Source organism: Artibeus jamaicensis, unplaced genomic scaffold, assembly GCF_021234435.1.
Source record: "Artibeus jamaicensis isolate MK-2021 breed Jamaican fruit bat unplaced genomic scaffold, CSHL_Jam_final scaffold_537, whole genome shotgun sequence".
In the NCBI taxonomy this organism is placed as follows: domain Eukaryota; kingdom Metazoa; phylum Chordata; class Mammalia; order Chiroptera; family Phyllostomidae; genus Artibeus; species Artibeus jamaicensis.
In genome coordinates this window covers 959,438-972,987 of record NW_026522047.1, presented here as the reverse complement: position 1 = coordinate 972,987, position 13,550 = coordinate 959,438, and the positions used below count along the sequence as shown (strand labels likewise).

Genomic DNA, 13,550 nt, shown 5'->3' with positions numbered 1-13,550 from the left:
GGGAGTGTGCCCGCTGGCCCCGGCTGGAGAGCAGGGGCAAGGGGTCGCCACGTGTTTCTGAAAGAACAAACTCCTGATCCACCAACTGGGACACGCACAGACCAGGGAGAAGGACGACCACCCCACCTGCAAATCAGCCATGGAGGCGAGACCTGCCCCCGGTGGTCAGTGGACCAGGGCGGGGAGGATGGGTGTGCCCAACTCAAAGGGTCTCCCCCCTCTCTGACCAGGACACAGAGGGCCCGATGCTCAGCCCACTCCCCGCCCCAGAGCGTGGAGCCCCTCCCCGCGGGAGGTCAGCTTCCAGGGATTCACGGAAATACCTGCTCAGGACGAGCCCCAGTCCCGGTGGCCGAGGAGGACACCAGCGCCCACCTGCAGGCAGTGCCTGCGGGCACAGCAACCGAGGTGACTAGGACCTTCCCACGGGACAAGTGGCCCTCCACTGTGGATGCCTCAGCCTCCAAAAGCGCCTTAGGAGGGTCAGCGCCGTGCGCACCGGGAGGAGAGTGAAGAAGGCCGGAGGCACGTCTGCGCCCATCATGTGGAGTGAGGTGTAACGTGGCTCCCAGAGAGCTGATGCCAGGAACGTGACAGGGGCTCAAACTCGTCTGAAACAGCGCGGACCGGCCTTCGGGAATTTCCGTGACGGAGGGCTGCAGCTTGCTTTTTCACCGCAGGGGTGTCCCACACTGGCAGGGGTGACCCAGGGGCCGGTGGGGCTGCCCCCTCAGTCCGCCGCAGTCCCCTCTGGCTCCCTCAGCCCTGGTGCCCTCAGGCGCTTCCTGAAAGAGGTTCGTGGGAGGAGGGGTTCCGGGAGGCAGGGGGTCACAGAAAGACGGGCCGCAGGAAGGGCGAGGTTTCGGGGAGAGGCTGGACACAGGAAAGGGGCCGTGGATGACGGGGTGTCAGGGAAGTGACCTCTCTCCGGAGCCGCCACGGAGGCTGCGCCCCAGCTCATGCGCAGCAGGCGGCTGGCGGGAGGCCCATATCAACACGGGTGCCGCGGCTACTGGGAGCCCGGGTCTGAGTGCCCCGCTGGAACTGCGTCCGAGCCCCTGCCTCGTCCACTCTCTCCGGGAGCTTCAGGGACCGCTCTGCACAGGGGCGCTCCGACACGTCCCGGCTGTGGCCCCTGCAGCCTGGACCCGCTGCCCGCCCACGTGGAGACACCCGGGCTCCTGCAGGCCCTGCGCCCACCCCCACCGTGCAGCCAGGTGCTGTGGGCACCGGCCTGCGAACCAAAGGGACCCCAGTAGGGGACTCGAGAGAGGCAACCACACGCTGATATTTCTCTCCCTCTCTTTCACCCCGGCCCCCTCTCTAAAACTAAAGAAATAAAATACATACTTTAAAAAGGGTCTCGTCTGCTTCCCGCTGTCAGGAGCCCATGGCAATGGCACCAACTCTCTGCTGCTGGGCCCCCCGCAGCCCACACCCGACCGGTTCCCCCACTCGCGGGGAGATGAGACCACTTCACTGCCGTCCCTCTGAGCAGGTTTCCGACGGGACGCGGCCTCTCGTGTCCCCTCCAACGCGTGCCCGAGCTGCTCTCTGCAGACCTGCCTTTCTTTGTGGGCACAGCGGCCCTGCGCCCTCAGCCCGCGCCACCTGTTCCGTGGGCCTTGGTCTCGGCCCTCCCTCAGGACACCTGCCACGCCCAGGCCGGGCACGCTTCGTGGCGGGCGTGGGGTGCGAGGCGATCGTCGACAGCCCCAAGGAAAGCACAAGCCTGCTGCCCACCGGACCCTCAACCCCGTGCTGGCTACGCCGACGCAGCTCATCTCCGCACGAGAAGGTGGGCACGCAGGGACAGGCACGCACACGCCTGCGCAGCAGACAGGGCCTCTGACCGGCTGCGACGCAGGCGGCACCACTCCCTGCCCCCCCATTCCAAAACGCCCCGAAGCAGGCCTGTCGGGCTCAGGGGCCCTGTCGGGGTGGCCCTGGCCGCAGGCGGGAGGGCACTGTGGTGACGTGCACACACCGTGCCTGAGGCCCTCAGTCCCACCCCGTGAAGCTGCCAGCTCTTGTGTGCAGTGTGGAACGACCCCCACCCAGGTGGTCTGGTCCAGAGCCAGTGCTCCCCCCCACAGCAGTCACCTGCATGGCGTGGGGGGGGGGCACTTGGCCTTCCTGCAGGGTCAACGGTGCCCCCTGGTGGACACGGAGTCCACTCCACCTGCAGGGCGATGGACTGTGGTCCCTGGTCCAGGGCAGAGAGGGGCTCTGTGGAGCGATGGAGTGGGGGCAGGCCTCCCAGTCCCTGTGAGCCTGGGGGTGGTCCCCCACAGCCAGCCAGGCCCACCCACTTTCTGCGCTCACACATCCCTCAGCCTCTGAGAGCCATGTTGGGAGGTCTTGAAGGCAGTGGGAAGATGGGGGCGCTCGGACACACCCCAGCGAGGACTCGGGCCTCCAGCCCAGCGTGTCCCAAGAGCGGGAAGCCGGCGCCAGCTCCCGGGTGGCCCTGAGTGTGTCCAGTCAGCTGTCCGAGGGGCAAGCGCCTGGGCCACCAGGGGCAGCCGCAGCTCCGCAGGCCCCGGAACGCCCGCTCCGGGCGGGCAAGGACGAGGCGCCGCTTCTGAACAGGGGGCTGTGAGCGGCCACTGGCAAGCCCACCCTCCCTGCTGTGCAGCAGCCAGGGCTGTGGGACGAGAGGCGCCAACCCTGCGCACCAGGTCTCGCTGCTCGTGGCTACGTTGCCTGTCCACCCCCCCACAGTGAAGTGCCTCACCGCTGAGGGAAGGGGTGAGCGACACGCGTCCTTAGCCGTGACCCCATGAGTCCAAACACAGTGCCCGGACGGTGCGAGTGGCCGCAGAGGAAAATGCGTGAAAGGTGACGAGACTGAAAACCACGCTAGGCCCACACATGATGAAACGCAGGTGACAGACGGTGTTCGCTGCGCCCACTGAGTGGGGGCCACACGCTGGCTGCCCCATGGCCCCCACCAGACAGGAGCTAACAGAAAACCCCTCTCGTGGCGTGTTCTCCGGTGTGGTCCCCAGTCCAACGGCAGAAAATGCGGAGGACGCAGGGTGAAGAGCAGGGTGTTGACCCCACGAGCTACACCCTGCGGCCCTGGGGAGCCAGCTTCTGGAAAGGCACCGCGAACCCGCTGAGCCCGAAAGTGCGTCCGCACCCCCAGGCCTGCCTCTGGGTCACGACGTGGTCCCCCTCTCACTCGTGGCCATGACTGGCTGCCTCTCCCACCTGCCAACCCACTGCAAGGCCGAGGCCTGTTCCCTGAGAGGGCTCTCAACCCAACTGGTGTGGCCAGGCCGGGCTGAGCTGGCCTGGTGGACACGGAGTCCACCTGCAGGGTGACGGACCCCCATCCGCTCCGTGCCCGCCCGTCACTCGGAAACCCTGTGAGCAGCAGCACCCTGTGGTGTGCAGGGAGGAGGGCAGAGCGGGCGTGCGGGGCAGGAGGCACGCGGAGGGTCCAAGCAGCCCCTCCGCTGGGCCTGCAGCACCACCAGGGCTCAGGGAAGTGCACCCGCGCTGCCTTCAGCACCTGCCCGCACACGGGGGAGGTGGCCGGCGCACAGCATGGCATGTCACGTGCCTAAGTCCCTGCCTGCAGGACACAACACTTCCTAGAACTGGGGTACCTGCAGGTGAGTTGGTGTGACAAAGGGGACGACATTGGAAGGGAGTGGCCACTGCCAGCAGGGAGGGGACATCTCCAGGAAGCAGGAGATGGGGGTTCTCTCTGGTTAGGGGACAGCAGTGCCAGGACCTGAGTAGCACCAAGGGACAAGCCCAGCAAAGATGTGGAGGGCACAGCCGGTGCCAAGTTCCCAGGGTGCAGAGGAGACGCCCCTGGCAGGGGCTGCTGCTGGGCAGGCAGGCGCGTCAGGGTGACAGGCCAAGACTGGGAACCTCTGGGGCACTGTGGGCAGCGGTGCCAGTGCTGAGGGCTGCTCTGCCGTGGAAACGGCTGAGGGGCAGGGCACCAGGGGGCCGCCGGGATCCCATGCCCGGCCAGAACGCAGCAGACTTGCGCTGTCTGGGAGGCGGAGCTGCCCGCCAAGTGAAGGCCTGCAGCCGGGCGTGAGCGGGGGAATCGCTGGAAGGTGCCGGCTGAGCTGACCTCATGCCATGGCGAGGTGTGGGTGTAGTCCCAGGGGAGCAGGTCCCAGCTGGGGTGGACGCAGCCACAAACACGCCCACAGGTCGCGGTGGCGGAGGAGGACCCGCGAAGGGGCCCAGAGCACTCTGGAGGGTGCCAAGCCGCTCGAGAAACGAGCCCAGCCGCAGCTCTGCTGCTGGCGGCGGGTGCCAAGGACGCCTGCGCCCACAGAGCGCGGTCCGTGTCTGGCCACCGTCTCCCTGTCGCTTCAGGAGGGGGACTCGTGGTTTTCAGGTCTGTGCCAGCTGGCGTGTGCGAGGCTGAACCTCGGGGACCAGAGCCCCTCCTCCTGCGTGAGTTCAGGGCGGCTGGGCAGGCACAGCCTCCCAGCCCCTCTCCCAGCCCAGCCCCATGTCCTCCACAAGGGCCATCCAGGAGCCCCGACAGCAGGGACAAGGGAAGGGAGCGCCTGCGCACTCCAGCGGGAAGTGCGTATCCTTTCACGGCCCCGCTGCTTCCCCGCCCTGTGCCCCGAGACCCCTCACCCAGCGCGCACCTGCCTCTCTCCCTCTGGGCTCCGCACGCAGCAGGTCAGACCGCGCACTGCCTGCCTCTCCCCGACTGACTCTGTGAGCACGACGGCCTCCCGGTCGGCCTGTGCTGCTCCTGGTGGCGGGACTGCCCCGCTTTTTGAGGCTGAATCACCCACCACGTGCCCCGTTTTCTTCACCGCCCGCCTCGGTGAGGCGGCACTCTCCGGGTGACGGTCCATTTGGAGGCCGAACCGGGAGTGGGGTGACGCCAGGTCGTGGGGCAGTCCTGCTTTTCACTTTCTGAGGCCCCCCTTCTCTGCGCACCCACCAACGCCTGCTGTCTGTCACCCTGCTGACAGGGGCCATTCTGGCAGGCGGGGGCAAAGCCGTGGTCAGCTGTGGTTTGCCCGCCCCCGACGACCGAGGATGCCGGCCCCGCCCCTGCCCGTGTCAGCCCTGGCATCTTCAGGGCGCTGAGCCCTGTCGGGCACGTGGTCTGCAAACCCTCCCCGGCGCCCCACCTGTGTACGGCTGCTTTCACCGCCTGGGCCTCGGTGTCACACCCAGAACTCGGCCCAGACCTTCCAACGGTCAGCTCTTCCAAAACCGTTTCCCGACAAGCCTGTCCTCCTCAGCAGTCCTGGCTCCTTGGCCCTGACCCGACTGACCTCCAGGGCGGGGCCCCATTTCTGGCCCCCCCCTACCGGTCCCATTGCTCCAAGTCTGTTTCTGTGCCGGTGCCACGCTGTTTTGAGGATGGCAGTTTGCACTGCTGTTCAGCGTAAAGGAGCGCGAGGCCTCCAGCTGTGCGGCTCTGTCTCCAGACAGCTCTGGGGGTCTGCTGTGGCCCCCGCGAGTGTGAGGGCCGCCGGCTCTGCCCCCGTGGGAAGCGCATGCCGCACAACAGGACCGTGCTGGCCCTGCAGGCCTCTGGGCTGTGTGCTAGCCACGCCCCCCACCCCCGACCAGGTGCACAGAGCGTCCGCGCCTGTCTGTGTTGCCTGCCGCTGTTTTCGCCAGCACTCACAGCTTCAGGGGCACGGCTCAGCCTGGAGACCTGAGTACTCCGCGCCTCCAGTGCTCTCAGAGACGGACTGGTCTCCGAGTTTCTCCTTCTGACAGACATGCGACAGGCGTCACCCTTGCTCCCACAGCACCTGGGTCCTGAGGCTGGAGTCCACATGCTCCAACAGGCCCTGGCTGGTGAGGCCGCCCAGGAGTCTGGCAGGTAGACGGGGCTCTCCAGGCCAGGAGGGTGGCGTGCACACTGGTCCTAGGGCCAGTCAGACTGCAGTGCTGCAGGTGACCACAGGGTGGGGGCCGCGGGCTGGAGGGATGGGGAGACTTGGACGTTTCAGGCGTGGGGGTCCACAGGGTCTTTTAAGCAGGAGGGTGGCACAGCCAGCTCTCTGGTGGTCTGTGGAGGACCCGAGTCAAAGAGAAGGGTCCTGCCCGCCCCTCAGCCCTGCCCCTGGTGCCCGGGGCCCAGCGAAGTCCGGGCCATGGTGTGGTCGTGCAGCCTCCAACCAGCTCTGGACGTGGCCACGGCCACACGAGCAGCCAGGACACACTACCCAGCCCGGCTCCAGGCCTGGGCACATGGGCACGTGGGCGGACTTCAGCCCAGGTCCCTACAAACACCGTTTTAGGGACATTTCATTGTCTGTATCAGAAATGAAAGGCCTGGACTCCTGGGAAAGAACCCACCGTGGGAAGCCGCAGGGGGCCCGGCCTCACCCAGCCTCGTCTCCCACAGACGCTCTGGGAGCGCAGCTGTGGGCGGCAAGCCCGACGTCCCCTCCCTGCCAGGTGACGTGGGGGACGCGCTGCTTTCTAGAAAGGGACCAGCCAACACCATGGACACACCCGGGGTGAGCCCCCTCGGCCCCCAGGCCTCAGCTCTGAGGGTGCCTGCTCCGAACCCCGACAGAAAGCTGCTGCCACTCCCTGCAGCCGCACACGCCAGAGGTCACAGGTGCTCTGGCTCACACTCTGTGCCCCACGTCACCATTTATAACAAGCTGCCTCACTGTGTCGTCCCCGGAGAACACGCCACAGCCCAGGGATGCGAGGTGTGCCAGGAGAAAGACCGCAAAGCAGCGCCCGCCAGCAGCTGCCAGGTGCAGGGCAGCACGGAGTTAGACCTGCACGGATAAGCCGCAACCTGGGCACCGCGGAGCTGGTGCTTCGGAGCACAGGCCACGCAGGTCAAACTCCGAGACGACGAGGCTCCGAGGACACACGTCCCTGGCGAACGGGCCGCCAGCCCAGGCCTGGCCCGGCGCAGAGGGTGGAGGGAAAGACAGCCGGCCGGCTGCTCTCGAGCTGCAAAGCCGCCTGCCTCAGCAGGACGCTCCGCCTGCACGCCACACAGAAAAGCTCCGTGAACGCCAGGGACGCACGGCCGCCCAACACCGCAGCCGTGTGCCAGACAAGAGGGCGTGGGCGGCAACTACCCACGTGATGCCGGGCCTCGTTCACCAACAGCTGCCGGTGGCCACAGCACGGCACCCACCCAGCCAGCGCGCACCTCACGCTCGCACTTGCAGGGACCCGGAGAGCAGGAGGCAACAACCTGGCGGCAGCCCAGCCCGAAGCCCTGTGGCTCCGCACCAACAGCAGCACAGGCCACAGCTGGCCGGGACCCCGCCTGGCCCACCGCCTCCCTCTCCTCTTCCCGCCCCCACGCATGTGGCCCCAGGCCTGTCTGAGGGGCCTGGACACCCATGGGGGGGCCCCGCCTGAAGTCTGTGGGGACGAAAACAAACACCACAAAGACAGACGCCCAAGGGACTCCCGCCCATCAGACAGGGACGCCTGTCCACCTCCCCGCCCAGCAGGGCGGACACCAGCAGGACCAGGACCAACTCCCAGACAGGCTCACAGGGTCAATGTGCCCAACGCCGGGACAGAGCCTGGGCTCAGCCTCCTGTACACGCAGGCAGGTCCAGGGCAGAACCCAGGACGTGGGCACAGGGCGCCTGTCTCCAGGCCCACTGCGGGGACAACACAGGAAATGCCAAATGCTGGCTCAAGGGCAACACCACTAGGGGCCTCCTGGACACACCGCCCAAGCCAGAGGCCGTGCAGCTGGCGACACCCTCTTGCACCTCGGGCACCATCCTGAGCCACCGCCAGCTCCTGACAACAGGGTCTGGTGGTCAGCAACACTCCCCCCACCCCCACCCCGGCCACCTGGCGCACTCTGCCCTTCCCAGGATCTGGGGAAGAGGCCTCGGTGAGCAAGCAGCTGGCGATGACCCCTGGGGGTGGTGAGGCCAGGACAACGGCTGGAAGCAGGCGGCTGGCAGGGCCAGCAGCAGCCCCCACCGCCTGGGGCTCACCCTGAAGGCCTCTGAGAGTGCCCCACCCAGACTGTCTGGGGGCTCCATCCTGCTGGTCTCTGACCAGCAGCGCAGCTTTAAGGATACGGTGCTCCAGGGGCCCCAGCAGACACTGTGGGCCAGCAATAGCGTGTGAGGCTGAGAGCACCCAGGCCCAGGGGCCACCGGACATGGGCTCCAGCCCCTGCGCTCCCTTTTGGGGGTGGGGGTGGGGGTCCTGAATGAGACACCGGCCACGGGCAGCCCTTCTGCTGACCCAGGTCCAAAGGTCGCTTGGTCGGAGCACCGCCTCCTGGAACTTCGGCCGCAGGGCCTGTGCACACCCCGTCCTGCCCCTTCTTCCTGGGCCACGTCCTCCCTCCTGCGGCGGCCAGAGGGAGCAGAAACTGTGCCACTGTGGCACGGGGACCACGACACACCCAGAGGGCAGCCGGGACCGAAGGTGCCGCAGACGAGGACGCGGCCCCTCTCATCACGGTGGCGAAGGGAAGCTCGGCCCAGATGCCCACGGAGCACGCACACGTCCACACGCTGGGGCGTCGCTGGGCCACACGGGCGGACAGCTGCCCCACACAGCAGCATGGCTGCGCTTCACGGGGTGACGCTGCGTGACCCAGCCGGAGCACCCGACGCTGCGGTCCCTCCAGGTGAAATGCCCAGGACAGGCAGATGCAGTGATGGGAGCATTAGGGGCTGCCTGGGTGGTGGCAGCCAGGGAGTGACTGCTGACAGACAGGTTTCCTTGGGGGCCACGGCGATGCTCTCCAATTAAACTGTGGTGAAGTCGGTGCAATCCTGTAATTTCACTAGAAACTGCTTAATTGCACGCTGAGAGGCGCCAGCTCCGTGGTACATGCGTTACACCTCAGAGGCCGGCGAGTTCAGTCCGGGTCTCCTCCTAATCTGACTCGGCTGCCAGCCACGCCATCCTCCGACCTCCCTCGAGGCAAGAGTCCCCACCTCTCCCTCCCGCAGGCAATGGATGAGGGCTCCACCTGAGCGCAGGGTCCCAAGGGCAGAGCCATACCCACCGGAAGCCACGGCTCCTCTGCAAAGACATGCCGCTGGCCCGCAGTACCACGGCCCCGCACTGCATGAGACGTCACCAACACCGGAGGCCGGCACAGGGAAGCTCTGACTGACACCTGACCTGCCATTCGGACGACAACAGGGGGGGCTGTGGCAAGCCATCCACGGCCCCACACAGGGGAGGGAGCTCCTGGGGTGCACCTGCCACCCCTGGCCGCGGGTCCAAGCTGGAGGGTGGGCAGGGCCCTGCAAACAGCACCCTGCTGGCCCCATGCGGGGCCAGTGGGAGGACACAGGTTTGCTCCCACCAATCAGGAGAGAGAGAAGGTGCATTTCCTCTTCAACTTTTCCAGATGCTTGTAAGCGTCTGGACTGTGCTTTCAGTTGCTAAGATTTAAACAGTACTTCCCCTGCCCTCTCACAAATGCCCGTGGTTGCCAGTCAAGGGTCGGACAGACGTCCTCCCCGACCGCCAAATGCTGCAGTAGGCCCCGCACTGCCGCAACCTTCTGGAGTCTGACGTGGCCCCTGCAGCCTCTCTTCTGGGGCTGGCTTCCCTCCCAGTGGCCAGGGCCACCTTGTCATCAGCTGCCCAGGGGCAGACAGCCAAGGACCGAAGAGGCACACAAGTGGTGACCCTCTGCAAAGAGACTCCCGCACACCTACTACAACAGCCAGCTCCCCGCCAGGCATGAGAAACTCCCAAGTGGCCGGGAGCGTGCCAGCCACACGTCTCGAAACGCTCCTCAAGCCAGTGCCAGCGACTCCGGCAGCAAGTCCCAACGTGCTGCTTCAGGCCTGGCTTCCCAGCAGGTTTCCTGCAGGGCCTCCCTCTCCTTGGAGGCAGCCAGGGGAGCGGAAGAAAAGCCGCCCCCTTACTTAGCAAAGCTGCTCCATGACAGAGACCATTCTGGTTTTGACCGCGAGCCCCAAAGAAGGGAACGTTACTGCCACTATACAGCTGAGTCCACACTTGGGCACCTGAGATGAACCGATGCAAAGAAACTACTTCTTTAAAAAACAAACACCCCCACACACACTATTTAAAACACAGAGACAACTACATCCCAAACTACCCAGTCACCAATGAACGGTGCGGATTAGTAGGAACTGCAGGAAACCCTAAGAAAACAGCGCACTTCCTGAGCTCTCCCAGGCTGAAACGCAGGCACGGGGTAACAGCCAGCTCAAGCCCCAGCACCAAGCACTTGCAGGGCACCCACGGGTGCTGGCGGTCCTCGCCTGGGCGCAGGGCTGGGCTAGGGGGAGAAGTGGCCCAGAGTGGGGGACGTCCAGGGGGCTCTGCTCCTCATGCCCACGCGGCTATACCTAGGCCTCCACGCCTTCCTGCTCTCCAGAAAGCGCCCGATAAAGGCGTGGGAAGGACCGGAGCACAGGCCCCAGTGCCTCCTGACACCGCTGGAGACCAGCTCTTGAAGAGGAGCATTGACAACACAAGTTGTGCCACCTTCGTTTTGGGGGGGAGGGTGTCGTAGTTAAAGAACCACTAAAGAACCAAAGAGTTACAGCGTCTGATGCAGTCCACTGAGTTTAAAACCACGCACACAGAGACAGTCAAACTCCCTCCTGAGCCCTCTGTGACACCTCCAGTGTCCTTTCGGGACAGCTCCTTCCTGTCCCAAGGGCCCGTGGGAGTGGCAGCTCCAAGCCTCGACCCTCCCGGAGCTGCTTCCCCTGGGCTGGCACCTGGGCCAGTGCCCCTGCCCTGAAAGGGGCCTGGGACAGGAGCGCTCCCTGGCTTACCCAGACGATGGCCCCAGAGCAGTCCCTAGAGGCCTCACTGGGTACTCACAACGGTGACAGTCGGGTCCATTCAGCACAGACCTCGGTCTTTCAGGAGATGGCCCACTGCTCCGTTTCCAGGCACTCGAGCACCTGCTCCGGACGGGCGGAGACGCAGACACATCGCACAGACAGCGGCCCTTCCTCGGCACCAGATGATCAAGCCCAGCGTCCCCCACACGGCCCTGGGAGGCCAGGCTGCCTCCAACACAGTCCCTCCCCACAGCTGCAGAAGGTGGGTGTCTACGGGTCGAAGCAAAGCAAACATAGCTGTGTGCCCTCCAAGGCCTCCTGCAAAACACCTCTGCTAGGACTGACACCTCCCGCACAGCGAGGCCGAGGCCGGCACTGCGAATGCCCTCCCTGTCTCCCTCTCTGTCTCCTCGGTTTCTCCTCCCCCCGCGGCACAAGTACTACAACTTCCGCCTCGTAAAAGGCCTTCAAACTCGAGGTCTGCAGCCCTGAGGGACCACCTGCAGCCGCAGGGAAGGTTGTGCTGGCGGTGCTGCCTCTGGAGAAGGGAGATGAGCCCGCCACCCCATGGCTGGTCCGCAGCATCCCCCACACGCTGCCGTGGCTGCCGCCACATTAAATGCTTCTCTCTGGCCTCTCAATTCATCCTTCGACCCCTTACCCCCCACCCCCTCCCCCTTCCCTAGACGCCACACCACCTGCAGGCAAAGGTCAGTCTAATCTCTCCTCTTGGTCATCCAACACTTTGCAATGGGGAAACAAAGACCCTTCTTCTTGCCCTCCCAGGACTTGGGCATCCAGACAAGCCGGGCCACAGCTCCAGAGCATCGGCTTCCTCCACCCCCAGCCGCTGAACAAGGACCTGACACCCAAGCGGTGCTATTAAAATTAAAGCTAGGGAGAGACGCAGCAGGACCCCGCAAATGGATGAAAGTGCCTCCCCTGCTTGGTCCTCAAAAAACAAAACGGTTAAGAAAAGATCAATCTAGCACATAACTTTTTAAGGGCGACGTGACATTTTGCCTCATTTCTCCCGTTTCCAGCTAAACACAAAAGCAAACGGGAGGGAAGCCCAGCCCACCGCTCCCGGCCCGCTGCTTCCTTCCTACCCCACCCCACCCCGCGGCCGGATCCGCTGGCCACCGCGCGGCCGGAGCCTCGCCCACCGCACCCTCCCCACCCCCAACCTCACCTCGCTCGCCCTGCTCCCCCGAGCCCGGCGCACGGGTTAGGCTGGGCTGCTTTGCTCCGCTTTCCTCGTTTTTAAGGAACTGTTTCCTGCCGGTCCCAAAGTTATTTCTTTCAGAAGCAAGTTCCCCGCGACGACCAGCTAGAGCAGCACCCTGTCCGACCTCTCCCCGCGCCCGACTCCCCGCAGCGCGGTGCGGCCGCCCTGACCCGGCTCCGCGGCTGGGGCGCGGCGGGGCGGCGCGAGAGGCGGTCTCCCCGCCCGGGCCAGGCGCAGCCCCGCTCCCGAGTCCCGACAGTCCCAAGTCCCGCTGCGACCCGCCGCGACCCCTGGCCCCGCGTCCCAAGCTAGCGCCCCGCTCCCAACCCCGCGGAGACCCCCCTTGCCGGCCCAGCCCGCGCCGCCCGCACCGGATGCCCTTGACCGGTGCTGCCCTCGGCGCGCCCCGCCCGCGGCCCCGGCCCCCCGCCCGGCCGCCGGGCCGACCGACTCACCCCATGAGCCAGTCCATGGCTGCGCGGGACCCGCCGCGCCCGCCGCCGTACACGTTCGGCCCTCAGCCCGCGGCAGCGGCAGCGGAGGCCGGAAGTAAACACTTGCTCGCACACTCCCACACGCGCGTCGCGGGCGCTGCCGGAAGTGACGCTAGCGCGCCGCCTGCTGGGAAGCGTAGTCCCGGAGGCGCCCTCGCCCCGCCCTGCGCGCGGGGAGCCTGTGTCTGGCTTTCCCGGTCCTCGCTGGGTCCGACCTCCGAGCCCAGACTGTCCTGCTTCGTCGGACTGCGCCCGGCCGCCCGGACCCCCTGGACTGTTCCCTCACGTCTGGTCGGCCCCTCGCGCCACCCGGGAACAGCCCCCCCCACCCCAACTTTCAGAGGAGGCCCTCCAGCCCTCCCCTTGCCTCCAGGTCCCCTCCGGGCACCTCGCCTTCTCTCCAGGCTCGGAAAGCCTCAAGTGTCAGTCAGAGCTCTGAGTTGCCAACCTCAGAAAAGTGTAAGGTGAAAGAAGTTTATTAGGGACGGATATTGGTGGCTCCCAGCATCACCGGGAGAGTTGGGCCAACGGAGAACTGAGCCGGTGCACTGATCCTGAGCCCTGGCGTCGGGCCACCCCCCTCAGAAGAGACTAGCAAGTGAACCCTTTCGATCCTGGGCCCCTCCAGCGGCGGGAGGCCGAGGACAAGGTGTGGCCAATGAGGTCAGCCACAGGTCCGCTGGGGAGGCCTCCCTCCCGAACAAGGACCATGAGCCGGCACCATGAACCGGGGAAGAGGCACCATGACCGGGGAAGGCACTAGGAGCAAAAGACAGAGTAAAAGACAGAGTTTGGGGCGTGGGCGCCTTCAAAAGACTGCCTTCCTCCAGAGTTCTAGCCGAGTGGGAGATGTAGACCCTTCTGCCAATGACAGCTGAGCCCTGCCTACCAGTATGTGAGCCACAGAACTGGGACAGTGGACTGGTCACAGGTGCCACCGCACCAATGCCCCCGATGCAAGGCTGGGGACCTGCACTGGAGCAGGGCTGCGGCAGAGGGGGCACGCTTGCTGGAGGGATTCCCGGCAGCCGGCCCACTGGGGAATGAGAGGCTGGCAGCTTTGTGGAG

The 13,550-nt window shown here is 65.9% G+C and overlaps 1 protein-coding gene across 1 annotated transcript in view; it reads right to left on the bottom strand.

The window, feature by feature from the left end:
• The window catches only part of MOB2 (MOB kinase activator 2), a 28,197-nt gene extending 15,645 nt beyond the window's left edge, over positions 1-12,552 (bottom strand). Inside the window, exon 1 of the mRNA XM_037146288.2 lies at positions 12,444-12,552. Coding sequence (XP_037002183.1) covers positions 12,444-12,460 — 17 coding nt within the window. The 5' untranslated portion in view covers positions 12,461-12,552. The remainder of the gene's footprint in view (positions 1-12,443) is intronic.
• Between the last annotated feature and the right edge of the window lie 998 nt (positions 12,553-13,550).